The sequence below is a fragment of the Nanorana parkeri genome, unplaced genomic scaffold (genome assembly GCF_000935625.1).
Source record: "Nanorana parkeri isolate BGI_ZX_2015 unplaced genomic scaffold, ASM93562v1 scaffold10, whole genome shotgun sequence".
NCBI classification, from domain to species: domain Eukaryota; kingdom Metazoa; phylum Chordata; class Amphibia; order Anura; family Dicroglossidae; genus Nanorana; species Nanorana parkeri.
The window spans coordinates 3796243-3796781 of NW_017306278.1; the positions used below are offsets into that span (position 1 = coordinate 3796243).

The 539-nt window shown below is 52.9% G+C and overlaps 1 protein-coding gene across 2 annotated transcripts in view; it reads left to right on the forward strand.

Annotated features, from left to right (window-relative positions):
• Nucleotides 1–539, forward strand: part of LOC108786089 (L-lactate dehydrogenase A chain) — a 13966-nt gene that overhangs the window by 9428 nt on the left and 3999 nt on the right. For both annotated transcript variants that reach the window (XM_018555319.1, XM_018555311.1), the window contains one exon: nucleotides 147–320. In XM_018555319.1, coding sequence (XP_018410821.1) covers nucleotides 147–320 — 174 coding nt within the window. The remainder of the gene's footprint in view (nucleotides 1–146; nucleotides 321–539) is intronic.

Sequence of the window (539 nt, forward strand, 5' to 3'; positions counted from 1 at the left end):
CTCGGAGTCAGACCGGGGGGGGGGGTACTTAGAGCTCTGTGTTACCTCTTATTTGTGATTTTATAGTTTGACCATAACTCTACTTCAAGCCCTCCTACTAAGGTCAGGTGTGCACAAGCTCATTGTATGTCCTTTCTCTGTTCCAGATTACAGCATTACAGCCAACTCCAAGCTGGTGGTGATCACAGCCGGCGCCCGCCAACAGGAAGGAGAGAGCCGCCTCAACCTGGTCCAACGCAATGTCAACATCTTCAAATTTATCATTCCCAATATTGTGAAATACAGTCCAAACGCCATACTGCTCGTCGTCTCCAACCCCGGTGAGTCCCCTGCATGGCCTGCGCCACCGCTAACCCGAAAACGCTGCAAATTCAGCTTCAGGTGAAGCGGGAAGGGTCAAATCCTCTGCCTCTACCGTAGAAAGACTTGGATTGGTGTTGGAGAGGTTCTGCTTGCTTCCTGTCCAGGTGACCACAGAGTAGGGATTCGGACCAAACCTGGTCAGAACCTGAGCTCCTGTGCACGCGGCAGGGGGGGGC